General features: G+C 44.0%; 1 protein-coding gene across 1 annotated transcript in view; it reads left to right on the top strand.

Annotated features, from left to right (window-relative positions):
* The window catches only part of C8B (complement C8 beta chain), a 45,188-nt gene extending 31,053 nt beyond the window's left edge, over positions 1-14,135 (top strand). The window contains exons 10-12 of the mRNA XM_005678354.3: positions 7,957-8,110; positions 10,485-10,553; positions 13,573-14,135. Of these exons, the coding sequence (XP_005678411.2) occupies positions 7,957-8,110; positions 10,485-10,553; positions 13,573-13,724 (375 nt within the window). The 3' untranslated portion in view covers positions 13,725-14,135. The remainder of the gene's footprint in view (positions 1-7,956; positions 8,111-10,484; positions 10,554-13,572) is intronic.

The following is a 14,483-nucleotide window of genomic DNA, read 5'->3' as shown; positions in this document are numbered from 1 at the left end:
AGTAGTGGCGGAGGTGAATTTGTTGAAGGCTTTTATGCATTTCTCCTATATATCCCTAACTTGACTTGGAACCATCTATTGTAGTCACAGATTCTTTCTGGAAAGAGAAAACTGTGTATGACTTCATACTATCTCAAAATAATTCTCTGCAGAATCAGCTTACCAGGTAGTTGGAGCAGCAAGTGCTTTCCAAGAGAGCAGAAACCACTCGATAAGGAATTCCTAGACACAGAGCATTGGCCAAGGCTCATGTACATAGACCAGTCTTAAAGATCAATATCTGAAAACACAGTTCCTTTAGGAGCTGGGTAGGCAGGAAAGAAGACCAGAGAAGAACCCATTCACATTGTTTACTGGTGAATATTAGATATAGAGACATGGCGCTTTGTTCAAAGAAGAGGTAGAGAAATAACTGGACATATATAAAGAGAACTTTGAACGCAAAAGGTTGAAATTATATCCGAGATAAAATAAACATACATCTAAACATAGAAGTAAATTTTACAATGTATTTGCTTTGTGATTATAAGAAAATAAAGAATTTATGAACTAAAAAATAGAAGCCGAGATGTTTAGACACTAATCAGATGGAAAGGGTAATGGCTGAATGTAGGAAGCCCAAAGCACAATAGTAGAATCAAAACCTACACTGGAAACTATAAAGAACAAAATTGACACTGCAGAAAATTGAGTCAGTGATGTGGAAGGTGCTGTAAAAATGTTCCTATAATGCAGAAGCAAAAGACAAAGAGATTAAAACAATGATATAAAAGAAATATGATGGACACAGAGTACAGAAGTGGAAATCTAAAACCCAGAGCATTCTTCCTGAGAAAGATACAGAGTTAAATGTGCAGATGCGTTAATCAAGCACATAATAAGGGAAACTTCCCTGAGCTAATAATGCAAAATGAACAGCTCATTGAAAAGCAGGCTAAAGTACTGAAGATAAAACAATACTGAAATACAGCATGGGGAAATTTTTTACTTTGAGGAACAAATAGATTCTACAAAAATAGAAGTCATACTGATCTTAGAATTATTCGCAGTGCTAAATGCCTAAAGATTGTGGAGGGACAAGCATGAAGGAAAAAGCTTGTGTCCCAGTGAAATGGTCTTTAAAGGATGAAAAAATTCCCCAAGACATTCCGAGGAGCCTGGAAATAGAGGATGTCCAAATAATTCTGAACTTCAGACAAATAAGGAATATTGTTTTTTTAGGATAAACATCTTTCAAATATTTCATGTGACATATTTGGTGGCTCAGATGGTAAAGAATCTGCCTGCAGTGTAGGAGACCTAGGTTTGATCCCTCGGTTGGGAAGATCCCCTGGAGAAAGAAATGGCAACCCACTCCAGTGTTCTTGCTTGTCCGTGGGAAATCCCATGGACAGAGGAGCCTGGCGGGCTACAGTCCATGGCAAAGAGTCAGACATGACTAAGTGGCTAACACTTTTTCACTTCATACTAAAATTTCATCTGTTACTTATCTGAAATTCAGTTTTAACTCAGAATACTACATTTGATTTTCAACCTTAGTCACAAAGCCTGTCATGCACGTACATATCCATTGTGGTTGGGGTGGCTAGGTTGTGGTCTGGGGTTCAGGCTGATGGAGAGTCCATGGTACAGAACATGGCATGACCAAGTGTAGAAGGGAAAATACAGTGGTGAGAGGTTCAACGAGGCGTCAGGAGAGCCTCGGTTACGCCACCGTGAAACAGCCCCAGATTTCAACGACTTAGCCCAGCAAAAGCTTATTGTTCAGTCACATATCATGTCCAAAGTGTACTGGTAAAGGGGCTTTTCTGAATATCACAGTGGGATCTGGGCAGTGGAGGTTTGCTCTTGTCATTTGCTCCCAATATCATCACAGCAATGGTAAGGGAATGGGAAAATTCACCACACTCTGCTGCCAAAGCTTCAACCTGGAAGGGGTGCTCCCTCTGCTTACCTCTCACAGCTCAGAAAAAGTCACGCTGCAAACCTGTCCTTAAGGATGGTTCAGGGAAAAGCAATCCTGCCAAGTGCCCAGAAGGAAAAGAAGCTGATACATTTGGTAAACAGTGATAATGACCGTTACACTTTACTGGAGCAATTTAGTCAAAGATTCTCTAAAAGCAAGTTACTCTGATCAACAGAAGGTTAAAAATGTAAATGCCGTGGTAGCATGAATCAGGAAGATATTTCGGACTTAGACCAATCTCACTGGAAATAATAAATTCTGAATTTCAAACAAGGAAACCACAAATATTATTAAGTGGAAGATGAAGTGAAAGTTTGAAAGTGAAGTTGCTCAGTCGTGTCCGACTCTTTGCGACCCCGTGAACTGTAGCCCACCAGGCTCCTCTGTCCTTGGGATTCTCCAGGCAAGAATACTGGAGTGGGTTGCCATTTCCTTCTACAGGGGAACTTCCTACCCAGGGATCAAACCCAAGTCTCCTGCATTGGAGGCAGACACTTTAACCTCTGAGCCACCATAACACAACAACAAAATAATTTGCCACACGTGAAATCTTTCATGTGTAAGGAATGACACTGTTTATAAGAAAAATATCTCAAGAAATAGGAAACTCTCAGAAAAACTCAGATGATAAATAAGCAAAATTTTAACTTCTCAGCAATAAAAATAAAAATTAAAGTAAAAATACAAAGTATCTTTTGCCTATCAGATTAATGATGATTAAAAATCTGTAATACTCAACCTTATTGGGAACAATAAAATGGAAACTTTTATATTATGAAATAGGACTATAAAATGGTACAACCTTTTAGGAAAAGAATTTAACTGTATATATCCAAGACATTAAAAATGTTTACAGTGTTTGATCCAATAACCCTAAGTGCAAAAATTGACTATAGCAATCATTTTAAAAATTGGTAAAGATGTATCTATAAAGACCCACCTCATTGTATGCTGCTGCAGTCTCACTTTATCTGAGGTTTTGCTTTCTGAGGTTCAGTTACTCATGGTCAACCATGGTCTGAAAATATTAAATGGAAAACTCTAGAAAGAAACAATTTTTAGGTTTTTAATTGCAAGCCATTCTGACTAGTGTGATGAAATCTTACATTGTCCCACTGCATCCCCACCTGGGATCCCCAGCCATCAGCACCATCTGCTCCTGACATCCAACCCCTGACATGACCACAGTTCAGTAATCCAGCACCCCCCGAAGCAGATGAACTTTCTGATGACACACCAACAGTAGCCTGACTCTATGTCATAATGCCTCCGTCATTCACTCACTCCATCTGACCACGTCGGCACTTTATGATCTCATGTCATCATCAGTAGAAGAAGGGTGAGTACAGTACAGTCAGATATTTTGAGAGACAGAGAGAGCACATTCACATGACTTTTATTACAGTGTATTGTTTAATTGTTCTATTTTTAGTTCCCATTGTTAATCTTCTCTTATCATGCTTAATTCATAAATTAAATTAATCAAATTAAACAAAATTAAATAATCCTATACCCATAAATAGTATATGGGTATAAGAAAGAACATAGTATATGTTGAGTTTGGTACTCTTCATCATCAAGGGTCTGGGAATGTATCCTGACTGATAAGGGAGGACAACCATATTTGTAGAAGCCAAAGGAAAAATAAAAGTGGAAGCAACCTAAAGATTCAGTAACATAGCTGAATACATTGTAGTTCACCAGGACAACAGGATACCCTGTAGTCATGAAAATCATTTTATCAAGGATTACTGAAGAGCATAGGAAAATGTTCATAATATGATATTAAGTGAAAAAAGTGGAGTGTAAACGTGCTTTTCTTATGCCACCAATTTGGTATAAGTATCTGTCCATCTACCCTTCCAAAAATATATTCAGAAAGGGCACAAATCACAGTGATAACAATTCATATCTTCTGCTGCTTGCTGAGTGTTACTCTGATACATTACTTTTTCTGTGCCTCAGCTTTGCCATCTATAAAATGGGGATACAGAAGTTATGTAAACTGGGGATACAGAAGTGTACCTGACTCCTAAGATTGTTGTAAAGACTAAGTTAGATCACATATGTTTTTAGTTCAGCAGCTAATGAATCCTAGCTATGGCAATAATCAAGAATGCCAATCACCGGGGTCCATCACAGAGAACTGCATGAAGTTTTATAGACCGTGCCTGCCTGGCGTGCTACAGTTAAGGGGGTCACAAAGAGTTGGACGTAACTTAGCGACTGAACAGCCACCACCGTCTCTGTGCAGCAATGTAATTAATCAACAGTTTTCACAAGTGCAAATGTGCTAAGGAACCAGTGATCAATGTGAGTAGTTAGGATTGGGTGTCTAGGGGAGAGATGTAGAAGAAAGAGGGAGGAAGGGAGGGGAAAAGAAGAGGACAAAAGAGAAAAAGACAGGAAAAAGGAACCAGCAAACCAAAAAAAAAACAGAAAATGAGCCACATTAAGTTAAAAAGGAAACTGTGGACAGAATCTTAGGACTTGCTGCCAAGTTCCAAGGCAAACTGTCCTGGAGAACCCTGGGATAGAGGTTGGAAAAGAGAATAATCACCATTTTTATCACCAGTTTTCATGAACTCGTAGGAGAAGCACAGATTTGGGATTAGAATCCTGGCAGCGCAATTCAATTTCTTCAACTTAACCTCACCTGAAATGGTGCTGGCAATTTCTCCCGTGCGAGGATGGAGGATCATAGCACAGCCCCTGGCACACAGTGCCACGGACATGATCTCCTGGAGCAGATCTCAGAACTAGTAGGAAAATGCCTGGTAGGTTAAAAGCAGGTTAAAGGCAGCCTTTCCAGGTGCTCTGGCAGTGAGAGCAGGCTGTTGGAGGAGCTCATTGTGGGTGTACAGCAACCCCTTATGTACCCCCGCCTACCCACCATGTGTGGCTAGAAGCTGGACCATTCTGCAAATAGCCTCTGGATCAATTCATTGACCACAAAACAGTGAGACAATGGGACCACCAAGGGGCCTTGCTTTGCCCACTGGAGTGAAGGTCAGCATCAGATGCATTAAGAAATGGAAGCAATTTTCTTCCCACTGGAGGCTTCTATTAGGCATGATTGCCTGTGTTTAGACGGACCCTAAACTCTCCAGGGCTGGATTAGGGCAGGATCACAAACAAAATCTGGTGAGGAACCTGACCCTGGAGCTGAAACTCTGAGCCGAGAGGCTCTGAACATGTTTAACTGCCTGTTTGGACTTTGCCTCTGTCTTTTCCAAGGCCACAAACACCCCCACATCCATCTATGGCTTCCTTCTCTCAGACATAGCCATGCCCACTGAGAGCATCTTTCTCTCTGCTTGCCACACCCTGGCCTCCATGCCAGCAGCTGTTACCCTAATGAGGCCTCCCATTCCCTTCTCATCCTTCTACCCACTCTTATTAGCCACTCTCACTAAGCTTGGGGCTGAATCTTCGAGATACAGCTCAGCAGTATATAGGTCTGATCTTCAGGAGCTTACAGTCTACTTAGAGATGAAGGAAAAGAGACTTCAGCCCAAAACATTGACCACGAGGAAAAAAGGAGATAGAATTTGCATTGGATGAGCAGTGTAGACAGTATGCTGAGCGTTTCATAGTAGGAAGGTGTTCTGGAAGCTTCAAAGCTCAGGGGAAGTTTCCCTAATGGTGGCTCTTGCATGACATGAAGAATTTTCACAGGTCTGAAGTGGAGGGTATTGCTGGAACAGGGCTCCCATAATACTTCCAAAGAGCGGCATGCAAATCATCTCCCCTCTCCCACCAGAGATTAACCAGCTGCTCCTCTCTACCTTGATTACTGTCCTGCAATTGGAGAAGGAAGTGGCAACCCACTGCAATATTCTTGCCTGGAAAATCCCATGAACAGAGGAGCCTGGAAGGCTACAGTCTATGGGGTTGCAAAGAGTTGGACATGATTGAGTGACTTCATTTTCTTCTCTACCCATTACAAGTTATCACTGTTGCCTGTAACCACTGTTCTGTTCAGTTCAGTTCATTTCAGTTCAGTCACTCAGTTGTGTCTGACTCTGTGACCCCATGAATTGCAGCACGCCAGGCCTCCCTGTCCATCACCAACTCCCAGAGGTCACTCAGACTCATGTCCATCGAGTCAGTGATGCCATCCAGCCATCTCATCCTCGGTTGTCCCCTTCTCCTCCTGTCCCCAGTCCCTCCCAGCATCAGAGTCTTTTCCAATGAGTCAACTTTTCACATGAGGTGGCCAAAGTACTGGAGTTTCAGCTTTAGCATCATTCCTTCCAAAGAACACCCAGGGCTGATCTCCTTCAGAACGGACTGGTTGGATCTCCTTGCAGTCCAAGGGACTCTCAAGAGTCTTCTCTAACACCACAGTTCAAAAGCATCAATTCTTCAGCACTCAGCTTTCTTCACAATCCAACTCTCACATCCATACATGACCAGTGGAAAAACCATAGCCTTGACTAGACTGACCTTTGTTGGCAAAGTATTGTCTCTGCTTTTCAACATGCTGTCTAGGTTGGTCATAACTTTCCTACCAAGGAGTAAGTGTCTTTGAATTTCATGGCTGAAATCACCATCTGCAGTGAATTTGGAGCCCAAAAAAATAAAGTCTGACACTGTTTCCACTGTTTCCCCATCTATTTCCCATGAAGTGATGGGACCAGATGCCATGATCTTCGTTTTCTGAATGTTGAGCTTTAAGTCAACTTTTTCACTCTCTTCTTTCACTTTCATCAAGAGGCTTTTTAGTTCCTCTTCACTTTCTGCCCTAAGGGTGGTGTCATCTGCATATCTGAGGTTATTGATATTTCTCCCGGCAATCTTGATTCCAGCTTGTGCTTCTTCCAGCCCAGCATTTCTCATGATGCACTCTGCATAGAAGTTAAATAAGCAGGGTGACAATATACAGCCTTGACGTACTCCTTTTCCTATTTGGAACCAGTCTGTTGTTCCATGTCCAGTCCTAACTGTTGCTTCCTGACCTGCATATAGGTTTCTCAAGAGGCAGGTCAGGTGGTCTGGTATTCCCATCTCTTTCAGAATTTTCCACAGTTTATTGTGATCCACACAGTCAAAGGCTTTGGCATAGTCAATAAAGCAGAAATAGATGTTTTTCTGGATCTCTCTTGCTTTTTCAATGATCCAGCAGATGTTGGCAATTTGATCTCTGGTTCCTCTGCCTTTTCTAAAACCAGCTTGAACATCTGGAATTTCACGGTTCCCGTATTGCTGAAGCCTGGCTTGGAGAATTTTGAGTATTACTTTACTAGCATGTGAGATGAGTGCAATTGTGCAGTAGTCTAAGCATTCTTTGGCATTGCCTTTCTTTGGGATTGGAATGAAAACTGACCTTTTCCAGTCCTGTGGCCACTGCTGGGTTTTCAAAATTTGCTGGCATGTTGAGTGCAGCACTTTCACAACATCATGTTTCAGGATTTGAAATAGCTCAACTGGAATTCCATCACCTCCACTAGCTTTGTTCATAGTGATGCTTTCTAAGGCCCACTTGACTTCACATTACAGGATGTCTGGCTCCAGGTTAGTGATCACATCGTGATTATCTTGGTTGTGAAGATCTTTTTTGTACAGTTCTGTGTATTCTTGCCACCTCTTCTTCATATCTTCTGCTTCTGTTAGGTCCATACCACTTCTGTCCTTTATTGAGTATCCATTAATACGACTGTCTGTATCTCTAGATTCTGAGTTCTGGGGGAGTGAAGTGGGGATTTTATCTTATTCCTTACTATGCTTCATGCCTGGCACTTGGAAGGTATTCAGCAAGTGTTCATTGACCTGAACTTGAATGGGCTTGTTTGTGGCTCTTGGGTGGGATGGGAAAGAGAAAGGATGGGGTGTCCATCTGCATGCTGTACCGTCCATCCAGTTCCATATGAATCCACTGTGATCTGCCTGCACCAAACCTGCCCATTCCTGTGGAGCCTTACTTTGGGCATTTGTTACTATATGACCAGTGTATTCTGCTGAAATCAATGCCTTTGCTCCTTTCCCAGGTAATGCCTCTGTATGAACTGGTGACAGCCACGGACTTCGCCTACTCCAGCACAGTGAAGCAGAACATGATGAAGGCTCTGGAGGAGTTTCAGAAGGAAGTCAGCTCCTGCCAGTGTGCTCCCTGCCAGGGGAACGGAGTCCCTGTCCTGAAAGGTGCTGTTTCCAGTGTCATTTGTGGAAGCCACCATCTGGATGGGCTGGTTCTGGGGCCAGATCACATTGTCAGATCCACACACCCTCCAGAGGTGTGTTTCCAGGTCAAGGTTTGATGTGTACCTCCAGGGGAATTTCTAGGTCATTCCCCAGTCTTCTGTCCCAAGCTCCAGGGATTGTCATAAAGCTCCCTTCTTTGTCTCAAAGGAAAAAATATGAGCCCCTGGCCATTTGGAGCCTTTTTTTAAAGCTGAGCTTCTCCACCCTGGTTGGGCATTAGAACCACTGGGGATCTTTAGAACTACTGATGCTAGGGCCCCAAATGTGATCATCGCATGAAACTCTAGGGAAGAGACCCTCATCAGGATGGTAAACCCTCTCCTCTTCTGGTAGTTCTGATTTGTGGCTAGGGTGTGACTCACCATTGCTAAGCCCCCACCTTCCTGGAGCACAGTGAGGTGGGGTTAGACTAAGGAGGCGCCTGTACTCAGGCAGCACTAATGGCAAGGTGCACGATGCTCCTGTCAAGGTGCATGTGAGAATCACCCAGGGAGCTTTTCACAGACACAAAGCCCTGGGCCTCAGCCCAAAACAGTGAAAGCGAATCACTGGGACTGGCCTTTTAAAAAGCCTACCAGATGATTCGGTGTACAGTGAGAGTTGGGCAACGGTTCCACAGCTGAATTCACTGGCAGACAAAATCCATGATTTTGCCGAGCTTTTAGACTAACAGGAGAGCTAGACTTGACCCAAGGTTACGTTGAAATGTACCAGTGTTAGGACCTGGAAGTCAGAATGCAGGCAGCTAGAAGAGGCTGCTTGGACTGTCAGGATACCTAGGTTCTAGCCACAGGGGAAAACATTAAACTGAAGGCAGGATGAGCTGAGATGCTATGGCCTGTAACAGGGAGTGGGGAGGGACTCTGGGACTCTGTCCTGGTCAGACAAAAGGCCCTCCCTGGGCAGAGCAGGGGAAACCCCTCCTGCATATCCTGACTAATACATGGTGAGACAATTGGAGGATGGGGAGGTGGCAGCATGGATGGGCCGCAAGAACTTCATTGCTAACTTGAGGGTCACATCTGGGGTCACCACAGTGGGCAGAGCAAACATGGGCAGGATTGGGGCCTGGGGTCGTCTGCTCTTGTTTTGATGGGCTAAGGGAGGGTCTGGTCTAGTATAATGCCGAAACAGGGTGCCAAGAGCACCTGGGTACGGCAGATCCCAGCCTAGGGAGCCAACCGGCAGAACTCATGTGGATAGAGTGAGCTCAACAGAGGGGACACGAGAGGAGATCCCTTCTCGGGGAGAAAGATCCCACCTCCACCTGCTCAGCTGAGATGGATGGATGTGTGTCTAGCTTCTCGGAGGGGATGGAGATGAGCAAAGCAGGCATAAGTGACAGCCTAAGGATGGAGAGTTCTCCTTCAGAAACAGGACCTATAAGTGAGGGTCAGTTCAGCAGGAAGTAGGATCCATTCACCTGCTCCAAATTTTGATCTAGGGTTGCTGAAATCCCCCTTGCCTTGTGTGTAATTTGGACCTAGAGACTGGAACTCCCCGGAGGGTCTACTTTGGAGGTGAGGGAGAAAAGGAAGCCAGAGGCTGAAAGGGCCTGGCCTGTAAAGGACAGTCCTGTAAAAAGAGTTCATGTGGTTGATGAGAGAAGCTCCAGGTGACATGTGACAGATTAACGTAAAGAATAATTTCTAAAATGTCAGAACTGGCCAAAGGGAACATAGAAGTGAAAAGTGAAAGAGAGTGAAAGTCGCTCAGTCATGTCCCGCTCTTTGTGACCCCATGGACTCTACATACAGTCCATATAATTCTCCAAGCCAGAATACTGGGGTGGATAGCCTTTACTTTCTCCAGGGGATCTTCCCAACCCAGGGATTGAACCCAGGTCTCCCACATTGCAGGCGGATTCTTTGCCAGCTGAGCCACAAGGGAAGCCTAAGGTAGCATGAGACCTCCAAGTGTAGTGAGTTTCCCATCACTAGAGGTGTTCAAGCAGAGACTAGGAAATTACTTGATGTGCAATTGAGCACCAATGACCACTGGCCCCAGTGACCTCAGTAATGTATCTTCTGACCCCAAAATCCAGAAGTCTAGGTCAAAGGTCAGCTAATGGGTAATTTTTCTCAGTAGCTCTACATCATTTTCTGTGGTGGAATAAACACCATCTCATGAGCAAAGGACCTTCAGGAAAGGAGTGGGTATTCTTGGCACTGAACCTTCTTCTTTCAACCCTTCAGTTAAACGTTTGTCCTATTTTAACCTAATGGAAAAGCTGTGAAGTGGAGGGAGGGTTGAACTCCAGGAGCTCTTTGCTTCACATGGTGTGATACACGTTTTCTCTGCCTTGTCTTCTCAGGAACACGCTGTGACTGCATCTGTCCCGCTGGATTCCAAGGCTCAGCCTGTGAGGTCACACATCGGAAAAGTAAGGAGTCTGTGAGAATGGGTTGGGAAAGGGAAGCCTAGGGAAGTCCAGAAAATAATTCGAAAGAGTAAGAGCAAAGTCAGGGCATGGACTAGGGAACTGGACACTATGAAACTTGAGATCCATCTCTTTTTTTTTAAGCTTTATTTGTTTAATGTTTTGGCTGCGCTAGGTCTTCACTGATGTGAGTGTGAGCTTTCTCTAGTTGCGAGGAGCTGGGCTTATTCTTCGTTGCGGTGTGCAGGCTTCTCATTGTGATAGCTTCTTTCTTGTGGAGCATGGGCTCTAGCAAAGAGTGGGCTTCAGTAGTTGCAACATCCAGGCTAAGTAGTTGCGGCACCTGGGCTCTAGAACTCGGGCTCAGTAATTGTGGTGCCTGGGCTTAGTTGCCTTGTTGCATGTGGGAGCTTACTGGACCAACCATGAATGGTCCAGTACTTACTTGAACCCATGTCCCCTGCATTGGCAGGTGGATTCTTAATCACTGGACCCCCAGGGAAGCCCTTGAGATCCATCTTGACTCCTGATTTTGTGTTTCCACAACTGAGAGTACTCCATGTTACAAGACTGCTCATGCATGGCAGCTGCAAGTCATCTCTTCAAATCATTCTGGAATGTTTATCGTTTCTTTTTTTTTTTTTTTCAAATGTAGGGAACTCCTATTCAACCCTCAAAATCCAACACAGATGCCCTTTCTTCTGTAAAAAGTATTCTAATCCAAGTAGGATTAATTTCTACTGTGGGATCCCATAGGACTTCAAACATGTTTATTATAGCTCTTAGCACATTCTATTTTGGGTTGTGTGTGTCTCCCTCCCCTGTCTGTGAGTAGGGATCGTGTCCCATTTATATCTCTGAGTCCTCAGGTTCCCACACAGTTACTGCTGTTGAATTAACAACTGAAAGACTGGATTACCATTCTTTAGCCAGTTTATTATCTAAGAGTTCTTAACACCGCCTGTTCCCCACCGCCACCTGTTTCTTTCCCTTTCTGTGAATTTTTGGTGATACCGAAAAAGGAAATAGCATATCCAATAAAAACACCAAACATGTATTAAATTCTCCACTAGGAAGATTTCCTGGAAGAGGAAATGGCAGCGCACTCTAGTATTCTTGCCTAGTCCCCAGGGTCGCTAAGAGTCAGATATGACAGAGCAATTGAACGCACACACACACACACACACACACACACACACACACACACACACACACACACCCCATTTGGTAGCAGACAACTTGGTATGAGGGCTTTAACTCAGCATTGATTCGCATTCCATCTCATCATTTAATAGCAAATTACTTGACCTCTTTGTGCCTTGATTTCTTCATTTTTAAAATGGAGATGATGATATTAACACATCATTGACCAGAGATGTATTGGCTTGACCACAGAGTTCTTTCACATTTTTCTATAAGAACATATGGAACAATCTGAACAAACTTTTTGGTCAACCCAATATTAATGCTTCCCTGATGGCTCAGTGGTAAAGAATCTGCCTGCAGTGCAGGAGACACAAGAGACATGGGTTTGATCCCTGGGTCAGGAAGCTCCCCTGAAGGAGGAAATGGCAACCTACTCCAGTATTCTTGCCTGGATAATCCCTTGGACAGAGGAGCCTGGTGGGCTACAGTCCATCGGGTCAGACATGACTGAATGACTGAGCACGCATGCATGTACACATATGCAATATTAATGTCACATGTGTTGATTTCTGCAAAAATCCCCTGGTCAATAATGTGTTAACTACCTCAAAGAGTTGTCTTGAGTCTCTCTTGAGACATAAAAAGCTCTTGGAAGGATGCCTAACCCATTGAAAGAGCAAAATAAATATTTGTTTTAGAGAAAAATATATAGTTAATTTTTATTTCACATATATTAAATCCTTTCATCCTCTCAACCTCAAGAAGTAGATACTGCCAATACCCCCGTTTTATAGATGGAGAATCGGAGGTTCAGTGGGTGCCTAACTAACTTGCCCACATAGTAGATATGGGGACCCAGTTTCATGTCCAGCGAGCCTGTCTCTGTTGCCTTTGCTCTTGGTGCCTGCTCTGCCCTCCTCCCCAGTAAAGGGTTCAGGGGTTTCTTCACCCCCTCTCCTGCTGTATCTCAACCAGACCCCTGACAGTGATCTGTCCAGTAAGAGTATAACGACAAAAATCATAGGACTTCCACTGGTTGGAGGAGACCTTGGGAATCTCCTTCTCCTGGTATCTCGTGTTACCAGTGGTGAGGCCCAGAGATATTAAATAATGTACCCAGAACTACACTGCAAGTTAGAGGCTCAGCCATGTGCATATCCATCATGGTGAATATAATTGACTATTTTCCAGTCTCATCAACAACCAGAAATCCTAAAGGGAAAGGCAACTGTCAGGGAGGGGTGAGCACAGTGTTATCACTTCATTGAAAGCACACAATGACCGCTGGTGGGTAACAGAGCTCCCATTTGATAAGCTGAGAAGACCTTAACTATCTAGCATGTATACCTTGGAAGTGTCTAAGCTAGAAACCATTTATTCCACTAATATGGACTCAGGGATTCCTATGTGCCAGTTTAGGTGCTGGAGTTCATTCGGGGCGTGGGGAATCAGATATAATTCCTTTCACCATGGAGATTGCGCTTTAGAAAGACCAACATTTGAATCATCTGTTTTGACTGTAAGTGCTACAGAATGCTCTGAGAGCTTAAAATATGAAATATTGATGGGGAGTTAGGAATCAGGAAAGGTTTCCCTGCAGAAATAACACTTAAACTGAGATCTGGAGGATGAATAGGATTGACCAGAGGAACAGAGGAGAGAAGAGTATTTGGGGCCAGGAGAACAGCATGTGCAAGGGCCCTGTGGTTAAAAGGAGCATAGTGAGTCAGTGGCCTGAGGGAAGGACAGTGGACTGGAGTGGGGAGACCAGAGACTCAGATTCCCAGTGCCCTAGGGGTCATACACCTCACCCCTCCTGTAGGGCACTCGTGTATAATAAAGGCTAATTAACATTCATTGACCTTCTTTCTTATAGACGTCCCCATCGATGGGAAGTGGAATTGCTGGTCAAACTGGTCTCCGTGTTCTGGAGGACATAAAACAAGACAAAGGCAGTGCACCAATCCACCTCCTAGAAATGGGGGCAACCCCTGCTTGGGCCCTGCTTCAGAAACACTTAACTGTTAAGGAAGGGAAAGCATTTGGCAGGTGATTCTCCTGTGGGCTGCATACAGCATACGTGCTGAGCCCTTAGAAATCAAGCCAGCTTAGCCCCACGCCTGCTCCCATCTGGAGCTAGCCCACGGGTGGAGGGCTGTGCCATTCAAAATGTTTAAAATAAAGATATTATTTGTCAGGTGCACATCGATTTGAACAAATAGTAAGTTAAACAGTAATTAGGGTCTCCTGAAGGGCTTAACCATCCTGATAATCTTCACTTTGCTCATCTCAGCAATTTTATTTTACTCACATTTACTACCAGCCAGGATTGTGTTGGAAGTTGTCTATGTGAAAGTCCCACTATCCACCAGTGACCTGCACAGAGTAGGTTCCCGATGACGGATCCTTGAATAGATATTAAACTGTTCCTATCCTGAGGACGTATTGTCTCATTCATCATGTCAGTGGACAATTCAGGTTTATTGAATGATTAGTATGTGCCAGCCATGGTGCTCAGTGCATTTATTCATTCATTCCATCCTCAAGACCTTATAAGGTGGATACTTTATTATCCCTATTAAACAGCAGGACAGAGAAGGCAATGGCGACCCACTCTAGCACTCTTGCCTGGAAAATCCCATAGACAGAAGAGCCTGGTGGGCGGTAGTCCATGGGGTCACAAAGAGTCAGAAACGACTGAGTGACTTCACTTTCACTTTTCACTTTCATGCATTGGAGAAGGAAATGGCAACCCACGCCAGTGTTCTTGCCTGGAGAATCCCAGGG

The sequence above is a fragment of the Capra hircus genome, chromosome 3 (genome assembly GCF_001704415.2).
Source record: "Capra hircus breed San Clemente chromosome 3, ASM170441v1, whole genome shotgun sequence".
Classification (NCBI taxonomy): domain Eukaryota; kingdom Metazoa; phylum Chordata; class Mammalia; order Artiodactyla; family Bovidae; genus Capra; species Capra hircus.
This window is presented reverse-complemented; position numbering and strand designations above follow the sequence as displayed.